This window comes from Haliotis asinina, chromosome 5, assembly GCF_037392515.1.
Source record: "Haliotis asinina isolate JCU_RB_2024 chromosome 5, JCU_Hal_asi_v2, whole genome shotgun sequence".
Taxonomy (NCBI): Eukaryota; Metazoa; Mollusca; class Gastropoda; order Lepetellida; family Haliotidae; genus Haliotis; species Haliotis asinina.
Genome location: NC_090284.1, coordinates 18,649,973 through 18,671,735, shown reverse-complemented (window position 1 = coordinate 18,671,735; position 21,763 = coordinate 18,649,973). Strand labels below are relative to the sequence as shown.

General features: G+C 38.2%; 2 protein-coding genes across 2 annotated transcripts in view; both read left to right on the top strand.

Moving 5' to 3' along the window:
• Nucleotides 1-21,763, top strand: part of LOC137284716 (UPF0764 protein C16orf89 homolog) — a 441,860-nt gene that overhangs the window by 195,856 nt on the left and 224,241 nt on the right. The gene's annotated exons all lie outside the window — the stretch shown is intronic.
• On the top strand, nt 13,826-16,510 carry LOC137284213 (uncharacterized). Its single transcript, XM_067815941.1, has one exon. The coding sequence runs from the start codon at nt 13,875-13,877 to the stop codon at nt 15,120-15,122; it is 1,248 nt and encodes a 415-aa protein (XP_067672042.1). The 5' UTR covers nt 13,826-13,874; the 3' UTR covers nt 15,123-16,510.

Below are 21,763 nucleotides of genomic sequence, written 5' to 3'. Positions count from 1 at the left end.
AATCCTAAATATACATAAATGCATTCATCTGCATGTCACAGGCAAACAACTGTTTTGTCATTACCACTACACCTTACTTCCAGCACTCTCACTGATGTTGACGGAGACAGCTCACCTTACTTGTGATCTGACAGGTACACCCTGGGCCTTGGCACGTGCAGTCCATGCAAGTGTTTCCGATTGCACGACATATGACTGCTCTCTATAAAAGCTACATGTGTCAGGGGACCCGCACACGCCATTTTGGCAACAACTTTAACGTGTTGGTGTGCAAGTGATAATTTTAATTGTATAAAATACAATTAATTCCACTCAACATATTTAGAATATTTGACAATTATTTAACTTTGATATCATCTACTTAGAGACACACCTTGCCAGGCATCAACTCTCACGTGTTGTTGTGATCCACAGGTTTATCGTTCATCCAATAAAAACACATCAGCCAGAATCCTGCGACATGCATACACTTTCATTACCAACATGCAATCAAATATAAAGGAAAATACGTGCGCAAGAGTTACTTTATTTCAAGACAGGTGGTCTTTGATGTGACAAAAAAAAGGAAGCAGGTCTACCGGAGGTATAGCAAGATGTATTTGGTACTGTCAAAACCATTGTTGCCACACTTGAAAATGTCAGACAATATGTCATTTTGTCATTTCCATGGTAAAGACGCTATTTTTCCGAGATCATAACAGCTATATATAGGAATATATCTTCACTATGAGTAATTATTTTATTATTTTTGAGAATGCATGCGCTGACCCAAGCATATATGTCGGTATGTGTTCTATATCCTACCCAGACATACCATCTAGACAAAACGTGCGTGTATAACAACCCATTATGGTTCTCCATCTTGGATTCAGAAACAAGGTTTGATATTTTCACAGGCTGATCATAAATATGTGCACTGAACGCTGCAGATAATGGGACAACCACTGACAAGCTGAACACTGCGAAACAGAATACCACGTAAAACACACAAGGCTGAATCTCAAGACACATGTCCACAGCACACCATCCACACCATAAGAGCGTATTAAGCCTTCATGAATAATATTTCTCAAAACAGAGGGGACCCAGTACTAGACTATTTCTGTATGCAGTCATGACAAGTCACGCATGGGCAGTGGTGGTGCAATGGTGGTACAACGATTGTTCTCCTATGCACTTGTGCTTCTGTTGTACTATTGCACTCTGTATTTCAGCTGTTACAGTCACTGACGACACACATAAACCCTACTAAACCATGAATTCGTCATACCAGTTACTGGTGATTTGTCACACTTTGAGTAAAATTGTGTGTCTTTGTCTGTATGCACTCACGCCTTCACTTCTATAACAGGAACGAAAAAAGACTTCAACAGATGTGCGAGGATATAGAATTTGTAATGATTTCTAAATACATGTAATTAGTCTGTCTGTAAATGGTATTTATAATTGAAGCCCGCTAATATGTAATCCAGATTTACTGATCTTCTGTCCAAACGTTTAATACATACTGTGTCAATGGATGATACTTTCAAAGTGTGTCAGAAAAGTTTGTTCGAGTATGTTAAATGTGTGCATGATATGTGATCCCACTTGTTAGCTTGTGGATCAACGTTAGCGGGAAATATGCTGTAAGGTTGAATATTGGCGTGAATGGATATTTTCAACATGTATTTGTGGGTTGTCTTAGTGAAGTGTCTTCATAATTGAAGATCGCTGGGCACATGTTAAATTACAATGCTATACTTATATTTACATAGCGCCGATATGCAGCTCATCTGCTAAGACTGTGACCTACACTGTACACACAGACCGCTTGCCTAAATATAACCCGTGCAGGGTGCACCCAGGGATCGTGTCTTAAACCAACATGGACTAAACGTGCACAGAACGACCGTATCGTATTTAATCCGTGCAACGTGCACCCAAAGACCGTATCGTTAACCAACACGGACTTTGCTTACATTTTCTTTAAGTTACAAATTGAGTTTGCGATTTTGGCTTAGTTTCGTTTCTCGAAACTCTAGGATTGGGTATTGTGAATCTGATCTATGTCCATGAAACAGGGTTGGAAGATAGTACCGAAGATAAGGAGCTAGTGTTGTGGATTATTGTTTGTTTGTTTGTTTTGTTTTGTTTTTGGTTGTTTTGTTTGGCTTTCTTGTTGATGGAGGGTTTGTTTGGTTTTTTTTCGTTTTTTTTCTTTGTTTTGTCTTGTTTTTCTGCTGTATTTATTGTTGTTTTGTTTTTGTCTTTTTGTTTGTTTGGATTTGGGGGGGGGGGGGGGGCTTTTTGTATTTTTTGTTTTTGTTTTTCCTTTTTTTTTGTTGTTGTTTTTGTTTGTTTGTTTTTGCTTTGCTTTGCTTTGCTTTGCTTTGCTTTGCTTTGCTTTGCTTTGCTTTGCTTTGCTTTGCTTTTGGGGGGAGTTTTTTGTTTGTTTTTTGTTTGTTTTGGGGGGTTTTTTTTTTGGTTTTTGTTGTTATTTTGGTTTTTTTTGGTTTTGTTTTTTTTGGGGGGGGGGGGGTTGTTCAAGGGTCAAACATAGCAAACATCGATATTTAATTTAGTTTTATTAGGGTAAGAGTTGAATATGTTCTCAACCACACCTCTTTATATCTGAAATTAAGGACAAAGGACATGGACAAAATTAATGTAAACGGAATTGGGAAAGTTGAAATGGAATGTAAATATGCATGCGCTGTAAGTTCAAAGAAGATATCCTTATTTGCTGAGCATAATTTAACCGCTATTCATGTTAACTATAAAAATGGCGACTTTGCCTTGTTTGGAGACAGAGCATTATGAACTCACAAAGCAATTTTAATTTTCTTAAAAGTATTTGAGAAGAGCCATGTGTTAAGAACATGTGCTAAGGACACGTGTTAAGAACATGTGTTAAGTATATGTGTTAAGAACATGTGTTAAGGACATATGTTAAGGACATATGTTAATTACATGTGTTAAGAAAATGTGTTAAAGACATATGTTAAGGACATGTGTTAAGGACATATGTTAAGTACATGTGTTAAGAACATGTGTCAAGGACATATGTTAAGCGCCTGTGTTAAGGACATATGTTAAGGACATATGTTAAGGACATGTGTTAAGAACATGTGTTAAGGACATATGTTAAGGACATATGTTAAGAACATATGTTAAGTACATGTGTTAAGAACATGTGTTAAGGACATATGTTAAGTGCCTGTGTTAAGGACATATGTTAAGTACATGTGTTAAGAACATATGTTAAGAACATATGTTAAGTACATGTGTTAAGAACATGTGTTAAGGACATATGTTAAGTGCCTGTGTTAAGGACATATGTTAAGGACATGTGTTAAGAACATGTGTTAAGGACATGTGCTAAGGACATATGTTAAGTGCATGTGTTAAGGACATATGTTAAGTACATGTGTTAAGAACGTGTTAAGGACATGTGTTAAGAACTGTCCACATGTACACCGACTGACTCTTACGGCTCATTTAAATCAGCGATTTTATTTAAGGACATATAATGATTCCATTAGCCATATGAAGAAAAAGAAATCACCTTAACAACGTTTCAGATTCAATATGCAGCTATTTTAAAATAGGTTATAGGAACAGAAATACTGAAGTTGTTTAGCTACATATTTGGAAAAAAGGGATATTTGGCATTGTTATTGATTATGGGAGCATGGGGAAACGTCTTACGGTGACCCAAACAATTTTGAGGTATTAGTCCTCTAAGTTTATAACAATTATGTTCCAAAAAAAACTTAAGTGGCAAACTTGATGTCACAAACGCAGTTTGCATTTAAGGAATGGGACATCACTGTTGATGTCATTTTTATTTTGGGTATTTCCACTTCTGAAAGACAATGATAGGATATTCTCTGCGTTTATTTACAAAAGTGGATTTTGGACCCATGGATATTGTTTTTCGAATTGGTAGAAAATTCATATATGTTTTGTCGTCCTGTGTAACGTAATATTAAGTCACGTATGAGCTATTCCTCTGTTCAGTGTTAAATATGTAGTTACAAACTGGTCTTGGACAAGGGGAGGTAACGTCACCCCACTTCTTTTCAATTTTCATTGAAGAATCACTTGGCCGAAGATATGGTCTTAATGAGTGGAACCACTGCTCGATTCGTCACATCTTCATGCTTTCTGTTTATTTTAAAATATGGAGATAAAGTGTAAACACTGACAAAAGTGAAGTTAATATTTAGAAATTCTCAGAGGAACCTTTCGATATGCATTTTATGTATGATTCATGCAATTACTTGTGAAATTGGGGAGCAGTTGAATCATTATGGATTGTAGGTGGTGTTAAATGATACCCGCGTTGAACCAGTACTCCATTATGTAAAATTAGCGTTGAACGAGTTTATCGTAAGTTCTGTAAAACAAGCGTGAAAGATAGCACTAATGATTCTATGTGCAGGTGGACAGTTAGGAAGTTTCCCGGTAAGTATTCAGAAACAAGTGAGAACACCTATTCACCAATTTGTTCTCTGTTATTTTATTCGATCCAAGATTCTATTAGCGGCTATTCCGATGGTTGTCGTGATGCCAACGTCAACAACCGCCATATATCCACATGAACGCATGAACTGTCATGTAGTGATATATAACTGGTGTCAAGTTCAAAGCTCACTAATGTTTTAAATGGAGAAGCATTTCAATGCGGAGTTAAAATCTTAAATGCTCGATTATCGTCCATGGAGTGGGGTGGTGTTGAGGGATGTTATGATGCTTTTGGGGGGTGTCCATTTTGTTCTGGAAGATTGGGAGGTGTGTGTGTGGGGGGGGGATCAGCTTTGTACACATGTGCCTGGGAGTGGGTCACATACTTGCATACTTTATATATTAATTATTGGCAGCGAATATATGAATCGGAACCAGACCATCCAGTGGTCAACGGCATGAGCATCGATCTAAGCAACTGGGAAGCGATGACATTGTGTCAACCAAGTCAGCGAGCCTGACCACCCGATCCCGTTGTTCGCCTTTTACGACAAACATGGGTTACTGAAGATCAATTCTGACCCTGAACCGCATGGGTCAGCTCGAAGTGAAGCATATCGTAGATGTTTGGGGGGATCCCCTCGAACATGGGTTTGGTTCAATACCACTGAACCCCGTAGATAACTGAGTTCAGCCAGGGCCTGTTCTGTTGCATCAAAGAAGAAAAAAATGTTTGCCTAAATAGTCACGAAACAAAACTTTTATTAAAGCATCCATGCAGCGATTGAATCAGATTTCACGCCACAGTTAGCAATATTCTAGCAATATCATAGAGGTGGACACCAGAAATGGGCCTCACGTATTGTACCTCTATAGGTAATTGAACCCGAGTTTTCAACTGACAAGCGAACACTTTAACAACCAGCCTAGCCTATCGCCCCTATCGATCCGGCAGTCGCTGAGTCTCCAACGTCAAATACCGACTTCAAGTAACTCAAGCACCCATTGTACCCTTCAGCGCTAACCAACAGTTTGACAGCGAGAAGGTATTCGAAGCGGACGCAAAATCTAGTTTCACGTCCGAGCTTCGTCCCTGACCGTGTGGTTGGTGCATGATGCGTTAGTAAGTACAACGCCGGTTTTCTTCTACTCGGCGCTCAGCAACATTCTATCTAGATGTCCACGGCCTGTGAGAAATCGAGTCAGGTTCAAAAGCAAACAAACAAAGCATCCTTTCCTGTGCCCCTCTGTGAGAAATGAGTACAAGTGTAATAGCCCTCGTATTTGACTGCCTCCGTGACCCTTGAGAATATATAGAATAGGAGCTGCGCTCACGTGTTGAATGACTAGTCCAGTCTAGGTTGCGTCGCCCTGAAATTAAGGATTGTTTGGGGCTCAGTTTCGATATTTCCTTGTAGACATATATGTGTATTAAACTTATTTAACATTACGTTTTGCAACTAAACGTTATCGTGTTGTAACATGTATGTATTCAGTTTCGAAAGTTCTCAACGAGTTAAAGATTGTAACATCCAGTGTATATTTTCTATGTTAGATGAACGTTCTAATTTAGGGCTCTGTTCATGTGTCAAAGGGTGTTTAATATGGAATCATATTTCTCAACTTTACATAACAAAGATTTAAGAGGATGTTGTCACTTTTAAGATTGGGTGAACAATATACATGAAGAATACAGGTAGGAGAAATAATATCCCAAGTGAATAAAGATTCTGTCCATTTTGTAAGAGCATTTTAGAAGTTCATTTCGTGTTTATTTGCCCACATGATATACATGTTATGTGTCTGTATGTTAAATATTGATTGCAATTCTCTCATTGTTAGAGTAGGAAGAACTCGTTAATCAGATCGTCAGTTTCGTCCATATATTTGATACTTGGGTGTATACTAGTAACCCTTAACAGCATAAAAAATCAAATATATAGTGAAAATAGAAACAGAATAGCACTTATAAGTGAAAAAAAGATGGCACATTACTTCATGTGGCGGCCATTTTGATATCGATGGGATGAAGGGGAAATTTGGAAACTTTTCACATTAAGTGTAGTGAATAGTTTAAGAATATTTATAGCTAAAATGGATAGAATTATCATTAAAACGACCGCACGTTATCAGAAATGAGCGGACCACTGTAACTTGATAATGCCCGCAAAATGCTTGACGACGGGCCAATATCAAGCCCGTGGTTAGGTGACGTCATAGGTAGCTCAGCTGTTGAAGTTCAATCACCTGCGGCTCGTGTGAACTTGGGTTCATCATTGACCATATATCTGGCTCTCATTCGTCACACGTGCCTGTGTCATTATGCACTTTCCTGCCTGTGCCATCCATAACAATTGTACCATAAATTGCAATATACAGCAATGAAAATATCGACTTGAAGTCTAACGTTGTTGATCACTGAAAACAATGGCGGCTGGTAGTATGAGCAAAGGTCAAAATCGAATGTCGTTACTCACAACAGTGACGTCATTTTTGTTGTTCTATGACGTGTCTATATTTGTAAAATGTGTGTCAGTGACCTCCGTCGTTTTGTTGTTGGCAGTAAATGCTTCTAAACCGATGCCGCTGTTTTTATTCTTATTTTACAAAAAAAATCTATTCATTTCAGCTATAAGAACGGTCACGTTATTTTTCAGGGCATTATCATTTGCAGAAGCCCGAGGTCTTTCATTAACAGCCCGACGAAGGAGGGCAGTTGAAAAGACGGAAAATAGCGTTACCCTTATAGTATACTAATGCTAATCTGCAATTTCTTTCAACGAAAATACATAATACAATGGACTATATATCTGAGCTGGTAAAGTAAAATCAATGTTAAACGCCTCAGCAAGATTCTATCTACATGCCTGCATGTTAGGGCAAGATGAATACCTGTTTGTTGTTTAACGCGGCATATATCAACATTGCATCTTTATAACGACAGCCTGTAAATAACGAGTCTGAACCAACAACAAACAAACAAATCATCCTATCTTATCAACACAGAGAATTGATTTCAGTTGTGACAGCCAAGGTTTGGACAAAGTTACATTATGGTCAGAAAAAGTAGCAGATAATATAACAGACAAAAATTTAGGCTCTCTGTGTGTCTGTGTCTCGCTGTGTGCGCGCGTGCGTATGTGCGTCCGTGCATGCGTGTGTGGTTAAAACTGGTCCGAAATAATGCCCGCTTCATAGTGCCAACCCACTAAGGTATCAGAGATTTAAGTTTTACGCCATTTTTATCAACCTTCCAACAATACTTATACTTTTAATTATACAATTACAGTGTAAGCTGTCAAAAACCGGCATCTGTCCAATCCGGCAAGTTGTCGACACCAGAATTAAGTCCCAGTTCCACCCGTGGCTTGTACATTTAACACCAGCTCTACAATCCAGCACGCTATCTAAACCGAACTATTTCTTTCCCGATGAGTGCCGGTTGAGACAACTTCTACTGTGTCATTGCTATAATTATATCATTTTATTATTATATTCAAGGAGTAACTAAATTTGGAGTATGGGTGTATGGTTTTATGTCGTCTTTAGCAATATTAGGACATCTGTGTAATATATCTTATATAATTTTTCTGTGTAATGGTATAGCCGTTCGCTTTACACCACATATACATACTGGTGCAAAAGTGCTCTAGAAAGAAAACAACGGCATCAGGAAGATTAGAGGGATGCACCTTGTTTTTGGATCCTGTAATTTGTTGTTTATGGGCGCTTGCTTTGTCCCTTAAGGAACGTTCATAATTTATGTCTATGGGTGACGATACCTAAAAGAGGCGAGCGCATTGATTTTGTTCATGGCATGCAGAGGGTCTCTTTAATACTTTGTAAATGAATTTTATTGGGTCATTCACATTGTACATACTTTTCTATAAATAACATCATCACCTCAACATTTCCTCACCTCAAAGTCGTAGATTGTGAAGGGTCCCTGGTTGTCCATAGTATTCATCACGTCACCCTTGGCATATTGTAGCATTAAAATATTTGGGGCGGAACTGTCCACTTTAGAGTATACATGGACTAGTTCGTTCCCGGTTTTTCTCATGGTTTCCGTAAATTTTCAACTATATATTTGCAAGTTCCGCAATTTTCCGGCTGCTTTCCTACCCTGAATACTACAGATTTATTACACGAGTTGAACGTACCACGTAAATGAGTTTGAAGATACGACCCTGTCGTTTAAATTTTACCATTGTTCCATAAATCGATTGATTTAAACATCACATTCAAAACTGGCACAATTTGTCCACAATTATGGAAAGGTTCGATTAACTTTTCACCTGTTTAATGTTTCATCTTGGCTCATCACTCAGTTTTTCAAGTATTGTTTTCTCATTCTGTGCCTGTTTATTATTTTTTTCACCTGTTGAGGCGGTAGGGTAGTCGAGTGGTTAAAGCGTTCGCTCGTCACGCTGACGACCCGGATCCGATACCTGTGGTGGCTGATTTGGGTCATCGCTTTCTCGCCTTAAATTTTGGAGGCGAGAAAGCAAGAAAGCGATATCGCGAGGCGAGAAAGCGATAAAACGAGACGAGAAAGGGATAGCACAAGACGAGAAAGTGATATCGCGAGACGAGAAAGCGATATCATTGCGCGAGAAAGCGATAGAGCAAGGAAGTGAGAAAGCGATAGTGCGAGTAAGCGATATTACCCATAATTCAGTCCTGTCTGTACATGAATAACAACAAACTGGAGCTCAATCGCCATCCGTACTTTCTCAATAGTATTAAATGGTTTTCAGAAATGTTCGTGTCCATTATAGTCATTGTTTGACTTGATGTTTAGAGAAAATCTAAGATAGATGTAGACTTTCCTTTGGCATACTATTTGAAAGTTTACAATATTCATATTGTGAAATGCCGGAAACATTCAGTTTGTGACGTGACTGAAGGAATAACATATTTTATGCCATTACTGGACTGGAATTGTCCTTAATGACATCAACCAATTAAAATATGATAGATATTGCGGGGGGAGGGGGGGAGAGAGAGACAAATAAGGCATTGTGATAGCACTAACACAGCCTACACATCCAAACAATCATATACGTAAACAACCCAATTAAGTGAGTGAGATTCGATCAATTTATGTCGCTCTTAGCAATAAGTGGAACCATTTATGTCTTTGATGGTTATCAAAAATACAGCTGTACTATCTTTGATTTCTTCAAGATGATAATATTTTTTAACTGACGATCTTCACCTTTATGAACCCAAATCGTTCCTGAAAGCACGTGACGTACAATACTACAGGAAATGCTTATATATTCATCAGTAAAGTTTGTTCTGTAAGTTGGTTGATGTTTACACATGAACAATGATGCATGATGAAGCCAAGTGTCCATGTAAATAACAACTCTTTGCTCTGTAGCACGGTTATCTGATATCGTACATATCATCACTTACGGTACGTTGTGAATCTATTATTGAGACAGTTTAAATGACATTTATATGTCGAATGTTGATGTGTAAACATTCCGTTTGCCATATCTGACAGCGTCATAACTTATAAATACAATCTTTTACCTATCTCTGTATACATGTATTACGTGTATATATCACAAAGGGTACAGCTGCTCGTGGTCGCGTAGCATTTGATAGGCTGATTGGTGATGCGTGTATCCAATTAACCTTTTTCGGTCTGTAACATTTTCGGTGTCAGACGAGGACTTGAAACTCGTTCAATATATGTAATGATCTACCTGTATTATCATATTTATAGTTTGGTCAATTTATGTCAAAACTATTCGAATCTAATGAGAGCAACAGATGACATTCACTGGGTTGGCGGCGGTCTGTAAATAATCGAGTCAAGATAAGAAAATCCAGTGATCAACATCATGAGCATCGATCTACGTGATTGGGTTACGATGACATGTGTCAGCGAGCCTGACTACCCTATCCTGTTTGTCACCTCTTACAACAAACATATGTTGCTAAAGACTAATGTAATCCCGATCCTGTTCCCTGGCAAAATGGGGAGTAGGGAAAGTACTGGTTGTTAAGGCTTACCTCATTTCCTGATACTCTTCTTTATGGCGTCACGGCAACACTTTTGCATTTGTTGAACACGATGTTACGGAGTATATTTTTTATATATTTCATCAGGTGTATGAAGAACCTATGAAGCGGAAAGCTATGTACGAACATTTGAGACAACCATGATAAGATAACAAGGGAAGCCGATAGTTAATTAGCGCTAAACCGGTAGGGTGGATGGGCAAATGGAAGCCAGGGATTGTTCATCTAGGCATGGGTGATGACAGGGCAGAATAAAGGTAAATATCTCTTTCTCACTTCCTCGCTCCATCGCTTTCTCGACTGGCTGCATCGCTTTCTCGCCTTGTTTTCTCGCTTTGTCGCATTATCGCGTTATCGCGTTAAAGCGAGAAAGTGGTGGCCCTAAATCAGCCACCATAGATACCCTACATGGGTGCAATGTGAGAGGAATATTTCTGGTGCCGGCAGGAGTTCCACCCTTTCCCCTTCCAGAATAATATTCATGAATTAATACAAACTTAAATTATCAACAATCCTTGACATACACAAAGAGAGAGAGAAGGGGGGCGGGTACAAAATCAAACTCCTGAGTTGCAACTGCGTCTATATGTTCACTGAGCATGAGGTAGGGAAGACAGAAAAAAAGAGCGCGAGCGCTAGATAACGAGCGAGGGAGAGAGCGATCGAGGGAGAGACAGCAAGGGACGGAGTGGAACAAGGAGAAGGCAAGAGCAAACGCGGGAGAGAGTCATGGTTAATTTGTTTGCTTGCTGCCTAGCCCAGTACAACCGCACTACCACATTACAGCAACGGCTCTGAGGTCACAGACCAAGAGGTCTATGTACAAATGTGTGGCGAACTAAGCGCTGGTCAGCAATATCCACGCCATAAATAGCCACATCATGGTCAATTCTAACCAAAACGTATTGCATATTTCCGCTACGGCACTCATGCATGGGACCATTCAAGATTTATGGCTGGAGTGTTGCCTTACATTTCAATATAAATATATTTCCATAACAGCTAACTTAAAAAGTTCTGTGTGAAATATATACAACGCGTCACTATTTAATTCTGGACTCACTAAAGTCCAGACACTCTCCGTACTGTGGCCAGTTTTTGACAAGATTTGACAAAAATGAAACAAGCATTTGTTATGAATATATACTAACACTCACGAAAAAATGAAAGTGTTGTTTTTGAAAACTCAAAATTTAAATTTGCTCGCCCATGGTTCTGCCCATAGGCGAACAGTTGGCCCATGGCCGAGAATATTTACTTTTGCTAAAAGTACATGTTTTTTTCTATGTTTTAGAGGTTCTGAATCTATGACTTCATTTCACTAATTTGATTTTTTGACTTGATTCGGCTTATATAGAGCATTTTTAAAACATCTCTCCCATGGTCGAAAAACAAAACAGTTTGGCCCATGGGCGAGAATAATTACTTTTACTCACAATACACGTTTTTCCACGTTCTGGAGGTAGTAAATGAATTAAAATATGTTTATAAGTATCACGACACAAAATTCAACTCACTTTGTAAGAGATTATAGCAGTATTATGAGGGTTGAATCCCTGGAACTCGCACCCTCAGAGTCAGGCACCTAATCGCCAGCACACAAAGTCAGTCGCCTCGCTCGCTCAGCCACAAAAATGGAAGTCGGACAACTGGTAGTCTATACTGCGTACTTTGTGTAGAGTCACGGTGGAAGTCGCGGTGGCTGAGCGGGCTTGTGAGCTGTGAGCTGACGATTAGGTGCCTGACTCTGAGGGTGCTGGTTCGAATCACGGATGGGACTCAACCCAAAAAAGTACTATAATTTGTACTTAGGAAAGTGATATCCCAAATATGACATATGTTGTTCCTGAAACTTGCCTACTGACACTAGAACAATCAGACATTATGTTCTCACATTGCAAATTGAAACCACTACTGACGTTGCTATGAGACACCATGTATTTGTTTTAAAAATCATGTAAAATATTGACATATTACATGTTATAATAGTCACATGTCAATAAACATTTCACCATACACCTATAACTATTGTTGGGCATTGGTTGAATTTTCATGATCGATCATTGGATTATCAAAACGATCGATCATCGATTAATAATCGATCATCAAGTTAGAGTTTAACGTCCAATCAAAGAGGAAACGATATGATACAAGACTATTATTATTCTTGGCATTGGTTGTTACCAGTCACATTTAGTCGCGTTAGCCAATCAGGGATCTCCTTGTTATGTACTTATATGCTTGCCTTTATTAAGAAATGCTGACTTGCAGCACCCGCGATGGATACACATGCCGTGATATAAGTGTTAAATGCGTGAAATTCACATTGAAGTGTAACAGTGTAACTTACTACACTGCATTGCACAAAAATGTAGGTACATATTAACCAGTCATGATCGATCATAGATGTTATGATCGATTCCTTGATTACCATTTACTACCGATCGATCATCGATGAAATCGATTAATCGGAACACTACTACCAATAATCTCTTGTACATTTATTCAACCTTGCCTTGAGTCTAATTCAGCCTAACTAGCATGACTAATCCATCCAGTGCACTTGAGATAAGGGGGTGAGGGGATTAGCTGTACACAGGGCCATATGTTTTTGTTGTTTTAGTTTGTAGAAGTTTTGACAGGACAATTATATATTGTTTGAAGCTGTCAGATTTGTAAAGGTGGATTTCAATAACATGAGTTACTCAAAATGTGCTTTTCATATATCTGTTTAAAAAGTATTCTCATACTTCATAAAACGGATCTGACAAAAGATGTGTTTTGTCTTCACAAATAATGGTATAAAATACTCAAGCATGCTGGACATATAAATATTCAGCCATGGAGTGGTGGCCTCGGTTGGTTAAGAGTACCACTTTCAATTCGTAATATTAACATACAGCCTGTCTGACAGACGCCTGAGCTAATTAGACGGAGGCAAATTACCTCTGTTTTGACGCTAATCTTGAAGTGAATATCTAATTACTGTCATTAACTCGTTAAAAAAACAACCTCTGGTCAGACAACAATCCGTAAGACTAATCCCACTGTCAGTTCGCATAAAACTTCATTCCATTGTTAACTAATACATTTTAATTGTCTGTATTCAGCTTTTCAAATTTCAGACAACTCAAGGTTGGTTTGTTCTGTTGTGTCTTAAATTTAGCTGTTAGACAGGTTGTAAGCAGGATTTCGGACGGGGGCGTCACCTACTCGAGACAGTATAATCTGATCACGTGACCTTCATTCAACCACGCCTTTATTGTTCGTACAAGTTGTTTAGATCGTATCGCAGTTGGCTGACAGACATAATATTCGCTACACGGGACCAGGACTTTGTTGAGGACTGAGGTTTCCAAACCAAGGCTTGTACCTCACCTGCCAAAATGAAACTGTTCAATAGTACAGTCAAGATAAAAACCAAGTACCTTTTTACGTTCGCTGTGTGTATGATAATATGGCAAGTGCTTCACCTCTTGTCATGCAGCAGGTTTCGAAGTGCTTTCAGTAGCAACGTGTTGATCGACTTACGAGGAAGTGACCACAAGTCTGCGCTTAAATTCATTAAGGATAATACAGACATTGTTGATGATACGACCAACGAGGAGGACAGTTTGGAGGCAATGTTCGCGAAAAGATTAACCAGGGAGCGACAGACGGACATACCCGAGGTGAAAGTCACTCGAGCCAGTAACTGTCGAGAAGGTCTGAACCCTGAATACCCATGTATTGATACAAATTGTACTGGACAGGTAAAGAGTGTGAATGATACCAATCTTAGGGAGTTCATCGACTCCCAGTACCGCGTACCAGAAGTGTACATTGATGCAATATTCAGTATGAGAAAGCGAACACACCACCATAAAGTAGTCCTGGTCAGCGCAACATCGGATAATCATTTCATGGAGTCTCTTGTGTTCTTAAAGAATGTCCAAGAAATCATGTTTCCCGCAATGTCTAACATCGATTTCCATTTTGTCATGTACGACCTTGGGATGACTTCCGAGCAGCGAGCTAATATGGAAAATCTTTGTCAATGTGAAGTTCGAGATTTTCCATTTGAGTCGTTTCCAAAGAGGCTTCGGCGGCTTAAGTGTTACATCTGGAAGCCTATTATTATCTCTGCAAACCTACCCGTATCTGACATCCTCATATGGGCAGATGCCTCTACCCGCTTTACCAACACAAACATGATGCCGTTGCTGAAACAGATCAAAGCCAGTGGTGTAATGATGTCCAAAATAATCCGCGCTCTCGGTCAACACTTCGCTCCAAAGATGATGGAATATTATGGGGAGCGTTCATGTCATTTCTCACCTTATTGGGAATTTGAGGCTAACTTTATTGGATTAGCAAACGACCGTTTTGTGAGAGAAGCCATCGTTGCTCCGTGGGTGTCATGTGCTTTTGCGCCGGACTGTATGTGTCCTGAGGGATCGCACAAAATGTTAAAGTGTAATGTTAAGGTAAGGGGGTATAATAAGTGTCACAGGTTTGACCAGTCCAGTCTTAATATTATTTTGATAAAACTGTTCCAAGACAACATGCAGAAAATGACAATGCCGAAATCGCTGTTTCATGACATCAAACGAGGAGACAGACTGGACAAGTATGTTGACATGAAACTCGTTTAAGATATTTCTGAAACGGGTTACTTTGTACAGAGTCTCCTTCAATGTAAATAAACTGCATTATAATCCGATTAGCGCTCTGTGTTAAGAATCACATTCTGCATGTGCATGATTTACCTTGGTATGCAATTGTATATTCTGACATCATTAACTTATTGGTTTGGGGGTTGTGTTTAAAATTAGATAATTTTATGTTACGGTTTCGCCTTGGTACAGAAACAATGAACTTTCGACATCACCAAAATAGTGAGTGAGTTTAGTATAACGTCTCTTTTAACAATATTCCAATAATATCACTCGAGGGTACCAGAAATGAGCTTCACACACTGTGCCCATGTGGAGAATTGAACTCGGGTGAACGCTTTAACCACTGGACTGTCCCAGGACAACTAAACGGATGATCGCCGAGGATCTGGATTGGAATTCCAATATGGGAATAATAGGTGTTAACCCCATTTCTGGCCCCATTGCTGGAACATTCAAAAAATGGCGAAAAACCTTTCTCTCTCATTCATGGTAAATGACGACGGACGATGTTACATTTATATTGAAATGTTCTTCGGCATAAACGAAGGGAAAACTCCTTTTATGGTTGATGTTGTGACAACGGTGTCGTTTTCAGGGATTACGACAATGGTTTTCTACAAAATGTGACTCGCGTTCACTCAGGCAATGAAATATGAAATATGTGAACCGGCGGACTGACATGTGTGCCAGCGAGTTTAGTGAGTTTCGTTCACTCAGTCGATGAGTAGTGAATTATTCAGTTTCTTACATAAACTTGCAAGCTCTAAGAATGTTGGAAACGACAGTTTTCACCATCATTTCCACAACTTCAGTCATGGCAAATGTACACAAGGAATCTACCTACTTCTTGCAATGGAAGGTACACATGTGTAAACAGTTATATATTTGTTCATCATGAACAAAAAGGAAAGGAAGACAATGGAAACCTTTGGGACATACCCCAGCAAACCGACCAGTTTGTTTTTGTGTTCAAATGTCATATTTCGGTGCTTCATTGCACACTTACATTTGGTAGAAAATGTGTGTCCTACTACCTTAGAAACAACTCCGTTCAAAGGATTTTTATCTAAATCGTCAGACATGTAATCAGTGGTTTATTGTCGCCTCATCCCAACTGCACACAGTTGTACATACAATTCATTTATAAAAGTGCACAGAATAATTAAAAATAAAATCATGAGACACACAATAAAAGATAAAAACATGTTTTAACCACATAATATTTCTTTCCTACGTTACGCCTGGATGTTTGTTGCCAGTTTTTGAACGTGCTGAGTCATGAACATTGTTCACCACGTGCATAACAACTTTAGGCAGACAAACAGAGTCTCTCCTCATTTGCATAAAATAGTAGAGTATGACATATAGAAATAAGTATATGAGTCACTCGATTTGGGGTTATGAGAGACTATCTGTTTAAACGATGTACAATGTTAAAACACACACGCGCGCGCGCACACACACATGTATACACCTGTGCGTGCGTGTGTGTATGTGTGCCTGTGTTTGTGTGTGTCTCTGTGTGTGCGCGTGTCTGTCTGTCTGTGTTTGTGTGTGTTTGTGTGTGTGTGTGTGTGCATACCCACAGACATATACATATACACAAGTGGAGGACATATTAAAAGCATAAAATATATAACTCGGGATTGTAAATGTTTCCATCCTTTCGTCAAAATTAAATTTACATGTTTTAGCACATAAAATGGCTATTAAGTCATTAAGTGTTTATATGATATAAATATCAATCATATATCGGTGTATTATCAGTTACATATATGTGTGTATGATATTTATATTTTGCGATGCCTTTGTCTAGTGAACCAAATGCAAAAACAGATATTGGAGTAGCATACTTGATATCATTTCTAAGTGTACAGGTCATTCAGTAGTTAAACATATGAAAAAGCTGTTGGTGACGGTCAACACAGGTATGTGCATAAATTCTTATCTGCACGGCCCAGTGGATGTCATTGTTTCCGGTAGACTCAACATGGAATTGAACATAGTTATCGTTGTTTACAGTAGAATGAAATATACATTGATAGCGTTGTTTACGTCCGGGCCCAACAGTACAATATACATTGATAGCGTTGTTTACGCCCGAGCCCAACAGTACAATATACATGGATTTCGCTGTTTACGTCCGGGCCCAACAGTACAATATACATGGATAGCAATACAGGACACATTTTATGGATAGCAACTTCTTGAGTTTATTTTCACGACGTTATTTTCAAGAAGTTGCTATTCATAAAATGTGTCTTGTATTACTACGCCAACTTCTAAATGCCTTTGAAGAATCATACATGGATAGCGTTGTTTACGTCCGAGCCCAACAGTACAATATACATGGATAGCGTTGATTTGCTAAAGCCCGATTGTGAAACATGGCATTGTTTACTGTGGAACCAACATTGTAATGTACACGAATGCTGTTGTTTACACTGAGCTTACATAGAAAGGTGTAACGACATCTGTTCACCTGTCACACACATAGTTTATTTATTTAAACCACCATAAACTTCCTTCGTTTCAACGTCGACGCGTAGTTTTTAAACAACAACGTTTGGCAATCTGACTGAGTCGGTGACCATCAAGAGATTTACTGCTTCCTGACAGCCTCTTATGCTTTATGGCTGATAGCAGAACTGAGTGCTGTGAACTTTATACTTTACCTGTCTTACAAGAATTTGTGTACTTCCAAGTGGTTCAAATAAAATGAATCTTGTTTCATATGCATCCAGAATTTATACCTCCTCTGTCAGTTTTTTTCCAGGTTTCGACCCAAGGTTGTGCGTTTTAATGTAAAATATCTTGACAGCGTGTAATACCGTTAGTGTGAGATTTGGAGTGAATGGATATCATGTGTGTTGGATATCAGCCACTTTTAGAATTTTGTTCGGCAGTATCATATCGGGGATATACCAGAAATGAACTGAATCCCTATTGTATTGTTTGGGAGTCGAACCCGGGACTTGTTAATTCGTCTTGGTAAGCCACCTTAACCATCAAACCATATCTCCCTCAGTGGTGTTTTGGGGTGTTTTAATGTGTAAGACAGACTTACACTCGTCTCTGAATATTATAATTTTGACAGAAACAAACAATTCATTTTAAATTGAGACGGATACCTGACGAAATCTAGGCTTTCTTCATTTAGAACTAGCATTGCGGGAAGGGCAAGGGGGAAGATAGAGTAATGACGTTCAGATGAGGAAGACTAAGTGTTGTAAGACACGGTATATATACGGTCTATAAATCAATCGCGGGATTTACGGCGGGTGGTATGTTATTTTTATGATTTCCGGTAAAGATGAGTATGTTTTGTTACGTATGTTATTTTTATGATTTCCGGTAAAGATGAGTATGTTTTGTTACGTATGTTATTTTTATGATTTCCGGTAAAGATGAGTATGTTTTGTTACGTATGTTATTTTTATGATTTCCGGTAAAGATGAGTATGTTTTGTTACGTATGTTATTTTTATGATTTCCGGTAAAGATGAGTATGTTTTGTTACGTATGTTATTTTTATGATTTCCGGTAAAGATGAGTATGTTTTGTTACGTATGTTATTTTTATGATTTCCGGTAAAGATGAGTATGTTTTGTTACGTACATTTCATTTTCATTACTCTGCAATGTTTTGTTAGAAATCATGGAGAGGGTTTAAAAAGCTGCAATGTTCGGTTATTGTCAGAAATCCGAAATAATGGAAAGACAGGTTGAATTTGTGACGGGTGCTAGAGGAAACCAGGTTGCAGTTTTGGACAACTATATTTTCTACAAATCGAAAATTCAGAAAGATGGGTTGAGGTGGTGTTGTGGCAAACGGAGGTCTACTAAATGTGGAGCTTATCTTATTATCTTAATTTAGTTTTCCTTATCCGAGGTGTTGTCTGCATTAATCAGTTGTAGCGGTAACAGAGGGAGTAAATTATTAGAACAGCACAGCAGCTTAGCGGGCTAGCGGTACTGAATTACGTCATTTACCCGTCGCGGACTAGCGGGTAGCGGCCTAGCGGGGTGGAGCATGCTAGAAAGAGTATTCAAAAACTTAGAGAGGTTTTTAATGTGTTTTGTTTTCTGTACTGAGAATAGTTTTTTTAGTTTGAATGCATTTGGCCATTTATAGAAGTATTCTGGGATGTACATCACCCGCTGTTGGAGAAGAGCTTCGCATTTAAAAAGATAATGGAATTCGTCCCCAACAGACAAAGAATCACAAAGTTTACAAAGTCTATTTTCTTTTGGAGTATTGGACCAGCGTCCTGTTTCGATGGGTAGATTATGGTTAGACAGCTTGAATTTAAGAATCGGTATATATATTTCTTTAGGAAGAAACAGATAGTTATCAAATAATATAGTGTCTTTAACAGTTTGATAGAATTTACCTTTGGAACTGGAGGACAGTTCAAAATGCCAATATTGTAGATACTGGTCTTTTAATGTTAATTCTATTTTAGATACCAAGTATTCAGTTGAGCAAAGAAAAGGGTTTTTGTATATTTCTGAAAGTCCACAATTATCTAAAATATCTTTAACACGTTTAAACCATTGTAATTGGTTTACAACGTTCGGTAAAGATGATGTTACAAAGTTATATAACATAGTTGACAGTTTCATATTGAGTGGGTTTATAGCTATTTTATGCCAGAGTGAGATAATTCTTTTATATATTTTAATGTATAGAGGATATCTTCCAAATTCTCCATATACCATATAGTTGGGAGTTGAGTTTCTAAGACCACTGGCGTATTTTAGAAATTTCAAATGTGTTTTTTCAATTAACAATAAGCTTTCATAACCCCATATTTCTGAACCATACATTAATATGGGAGCTATCATTGTGTCGAAAGCTGACATCAAACAGTCTAAAGGTAGATTCAAATTACGTGCTCTTTTCAGAAGAGAGAACATTGCTTTAGTTGCATTTTCTACAAGACTTTTGATTGCATTTACAAATCGTCCATTACGGTGAAGCTTGATACCAAGGTAAGTATAGCTATCAACAATTTCGATTGGTTCGCCCCCGTAAGTAAAATGTAGCTTCTTTTCGAGTTTTTGGGAAGGGCCACTACCGAATACAACGATTTTGGTTTTAGAGAGATTTACTTTTAACCTCCACTGACTACAGTAGTCATAAAATGAATTCAGAGACAACTGCAAATCATTGGGATTGTCATTTACCAAGACAGCATCATCGGCATATAGTAAAATTATAAATTATATCCAAACAGTGATGTTCTTTTCAGCAGATTGTTCAAAATTAATACCTGTACATCCTTGACTGTAAAGGTGTGATTCGATGTCATTTATGAATAGTGAGAATAATAAAGGGGCATGGGAAGTACGAGGTTATATGGTTATCAAACATAACATAAGGTTTGTTGTTTGGTCTAGGGTATTGCAATACCTAGATTTTGATGCTGGGGAACTAGACCGTGTCGCAATGACTTAACATAAACAAGAAAAGCATCCGTTTATAGGATTACAACCTAGATTGCGCAATTTTAAAGCCCTGACTATACAACCCCGTCGTATACCTAGATTGTCTACCCACGCATGAGTAATTTCTCGATGGGTCACTGTGAACCGTGGAGTCACTGGTCCGTAAAATCTGTTTGGGAGAGGCTACTGGAGATGCTGGGGGTCTAAAGATGCTTACATATGAGATTACAGTGTAGATTAATTACAGGTGTTTCTTAATTAAGATATGTCCAAGTGATCTGACAATAAAGCGATTACAAGAAGTAAGTTTATTTTCAAACAATTAGTAATAAGAGTAATGAAAGTTATTCTTCTAATCAGGAAAGTCTTTATTCGGTGCATTTCACCAGTCACACATAATTATAGAATAGACGAATTGCGCGTTTGGACCATTAAGGCTAAATAAAAGTGAAATGTTTCTCGGGCATTGGCGTGTCACTTTCATTTGTGTGCGTAGCAAGTTTGTATAGCCACTTAAAAAAAAGTTTGATTTGGCAGGGTCCCTATCATCCACGTGTCCACAAAAAGAACGAGTGTGACTGAATCTACAATTCATTAACACGTGCTAAACTCCCAAGACGTATTTCTGAGAGAAAATAAAAATGTGTTCCTCTCTCGTCACTTTTTACTATCAGAATTTTTTTTTAAAAGTCTAACTGTACTCGTCACTTTAAAAAAATATGCACGAGAAACGTATAATTTTGTTTGCAGCCTAATCAATTTGAAAATCATATGAATCGATAACCGAAAAAACAAGTGTGTTACAATAAACAGTTACAAAGATTACTCTTTAGAAAAGACACTGTACCGCATGCTGTTAATGACATACACCAGATGCAGCGCAACTGAGAAAACCTCACAGGATATAATGAGGTGTCTAGTAAAATTAGCACTACATCCATCTTCAACTTCATCTTCTTTACTCTCATAAAGCCACCATCGGTGGTGCAAGAGCAAAGAATGTACAACGGTACATAAATATAAACATGCGTCATGATGAGATATTTATGTAACAATGTATACAAGTGAGAGATAAAAAGTTATAAACGTTTGCTAAGTTTAAAATTTACAGGCGATATAACCTTGCTAAGAGTTGATAAATTGGCCCAACTGTGATATATAAAAAGAT